The following is a 3,430-nucleotide window of genomic DNA, read 5'->3' as shown; positions in this document are numbered from 1 at the left end:
CTTTTAATTTTTAATTTACTTTCTAATGGAATACGATGACATGAAATGTTGTTGTATTCATTGTATTTCATTGTATAAATCACAGAATTACATTATTCTGCACTTCGCTCAACACCCTGATCAGCGTTCTATTACAAGAGAGTTTTGTTGCAGACTGTCTAAGCACTGTGGTCAAGACATTTCTAACATGTTTTCATAAGGTCACTGAAAGATCATCTTAAAGTTCACATCGACTGAGGTACTTATTAAAACTCATCAGGGTAGATATTCACATACTGTCTTCAGTAGCTTTCAGCTTGCCCACCTTCCATATGTTTCATGTGACAATAATTTGTTTTGACTTGTCAGAACATTGCAGAAGAGCCAGATTCAATCATGTTGAAGGCCTCTCTCAGGCCCTTCAGAGCTTTTTCCTCTGTGATTTCTTTCCAGAGTTCTGGAATCTTGGCTGGTTTGGCGTCGAACTCTTGAGCCAGTTGTTGGTTGTATTTGACAAGAAGATGCTTCCAATAGTCAGATGCTTGTATGCTGGCATCTGGTGGGATGTTCCAGTCTGGATAATACTCTGCATATCGTGTGTAAGGAACAAACTCTTCCCTGGTTTCTTGAGATCGAAACATGCTGCCAGTCGTCACACTTGTTGTACAGATGGTGTCCATTAATATTTGACTGTCTCTTTCACGGTATGTTCCAAAAGCCTGTGGTAGATGGATGGAAGCATGGTGCTTCTTATGATCTTTGCCTCCTGCCTCACAGGGAACTTTACAAAACGGACATTGGTGGCCACAACCAAAGACCCTCTTGAACAGCTCATCTTCTGGTTTGACAGGAAGTTGGTTCAGAGTTTCTGTGACGTCCTCAGGTTTTAAGAAATCAGTGTGGAAGGATTCTGTCATCTTACTAAGGGACTCTAAAACCATCTTTCCAAACTGATGACTTGTGCTTTTGATCTGGGACAAGCTTCGTCTGACAGCCTCCTCAGATATTGAGACGTCTTTCATCAGACTCCTGCGGATCCCATCAACAAGCTCTGTGATGTTTTCATTGTCATCTGGTGAGTTTCTCACTGCCTCTTCTATCACTCTTCTGATCTTCTCAACAATTATGTGAAGCATATTACTCTGCAGTTTAAGAAGAGTCTCTTGCAGCTTCTGTGAAACATGCTGACGTATCCAATCCTTGACAAACCTTTCATATTCACCACAGTACTTGACCAAAGCCTTGAAGTCATCCTGCAGGAGCAACTCTTTCAGGATGCTGTACTGGAAGAAGGAGCGAGAGCTGAACACTGCGTGTGAGCTTGTCAGAACCTCATCCACAATGTTGATTCCCAGTGACCTGTTGATGTAATCCTCCACAGCTGGTTTGATACAAAGGGTGACAAAGTACTCTGCTTTGCGCTGGCAGTCGTCCCTCTCTCTGTACAAGTCCAGGAAGTCCTGAAACCACTGCTCCTTCTGCTTTTCCAGCTGCAATCTTGGATCATTATCGGACAAGAATCTCTTGTGCATCTGTTGGAACTTCCTCGCAGCGATTCCACAAATGTGAAGTTTCAGCTCAGATCCAAACTGTTTGTTTGTCTTGTGACGATTGTAACTCTCTTCAAGAGATTGATCAACTTCCTGCAGCAGCTCTCTGGTGAATGAATCACTGTAGTCCTGATTTGTTTGGGATTTATCAGCCATGAACTTTTCTGAATGCTCGATCACTTTATTTGTAAACACTTGGGGCTCATCGCTCCACAGTTGTTGACCTTTCTTGAAGTTTGAGTCAATGTGTTCATTTCTGACCTGGAACTGGCCTCGACCATGTTGACTCAGATCTCCAACATGAAAGAATAGTTCATTCACATTCTGACCCCAAAGATTTTCCTTCAGTTGGTAAAGAACAAGGTCTGAAATGTTTCTTTCCTTCTGTTGAGGCACATTATCAGTTGCTGAAGTCCACATTTTATCAAACTCACGCCTCAGTTCTTCATCAGACATTGTGTCGTCTCGAACGTTCGACAGAAGCTTCATCACCTCCTGCTCCATCATCGTCCTGGATTCACCCTGAATGTTTTGAACTTTTTCGGATGCCTTCTTCCGCTCCAGTGCAGAGTCTAGGTTTGTGTTGACTTCAGACTTGATCTCATTTGAAAGACTTGTGATGCTGTTCAAGAAGTCAGACTTGTATTTTTCAATCAGTTTCACATGTTTGTCTTTTCTTTTGTAGTAGCCATTTAGCTTCTCTCTCATCTTGGTCTCTTGTGATTTAATGCTGTCGATGAGCTCTGTTTTCTTTGACCTCACTGAAGCAGACAAGTCTGAGTCAAGATCAGCATTTTGGATTTCTAACTCTGCCTCTCCACTCTGGGAGAGAATCTCTTTCCTGAACTCCCATTCCCACTGGCTGAACTCTTTAGACAGGTTGTCATAGGCCTGAGCCACCAGGGTGTTTCTGAAGCTGAAGATGAAGTCTTCATATTTCACTGCTCTCCACAGACTTGTGATCCATTCAATGAACTCTGGGATTGTTGAGAGTTCTCTGTCCTGGTTGTGTTTCACACTCTCCAGAAGCTTGTTCTTGAAATCTGCCACAGCTTCACTGTAACCTGTGTTGACAGGTGCCATTGGTGGGGTTCCATGCCAGAGTCCTGGGATGTACCAGTTGTTGGTGTCCACGTTGTAATCCAGCACATCAGTGAAGGACTGAACAGAAGGCTTCTGCTCCATTTTAGCAGCAAGCCGAGTCATTTCATTCAGGTGGTCCAACAAACGGTTTCTTCCTGCTGTGTTCTTTCCATGAGCGGCAACACCTGCTACATTCTGGTGCACAAAATGACAAATGGGCATTTTACGAATTTCTTTCATTCTCAAAGAGGCGTGAATGAAAATCTGAAGAACGAGTTTAATCTCAGCAGCGTTCTCCATCGCAAGGTTGATGATGGTGATGTCACTCAGGCCGATGACAAAGGTTGCCAGTCGGTTGTCGTGCTCATAACTGTCATCAAGCTGAGCTAACTCAGGAGATTTCAGACCCTCTGTGTCGATAAGAAGGATGAAGTCAAAGCCACATTGCATGTCCTCTCCAACCTTCAGAAAGAGCATGTAGGCTCCTCTTGTGCAGCGCCCACTGCTGACAGGAAATCTAACTCCAAACATGGTGTTCAGAAGTGTGGACTTCCCTGAACTTTGAACTCCCAACACAGTCAGCACCAACAGTCGGCTTCTCCCTCCAACCTTCTGGTCCAGTTCCATCAGCACATGTGAGATCCATCTCTGAGGGATGTTGGAGGCTTCTCCATCCAGGAGTTCTAATGGATAACCATCCAGCAGCAGGTCTGCAGCCAGACCTGGAAGCTTCTCAAGGTTTTGGAGAGGCGAGGAAAACTCAAAAATCAGCCCCATTTCTCTCATGTAATGCTCCAGTCCCAATGAACTGTCAACTA

General features: G+C 44.0%; 1 protein-coding gene across 1 annotated transcript in view; it reads right to left on the bottom strand.

Moving 5' to 3' along the window:
• Positions 1-344: 344 nt before the first annotated feature.
• Positions 345-3,430, bottom strand: part of LOC128751678 (up-regulator of cell proliferation-like) — a 4,608-nt gene continuing 1,522 nt past the window's right edge. Inside the window, exon 1 of the mRNA XM_053852898.1 lies at positions 345-3,430. This exon is cut by the window's right edge and continues 1,522 nt beyond it. Coding sequence (XP_053708873.1) covers positions 345-3,430 — 3,086 coding nt within the window.

This window comes from Synchiropus splendidus, chromosome 1 (assembly GCF_027744825.2).
Source record: "Synchiropus splendidus isolate RoL2022-P1 chromosome 1, RoL_Sspl_1.0, whole genome shotgun sequence".
Lineage (NCBI taxonomy): Eukaryota > Metazoa > Chordata > Actinopteri > Syngnathiformes > Callionymidae > Synchiropus > Synchiropus splendidus.
This window is presented reverse-complemented; position numbering and strand designations above follow the sequence as displayed.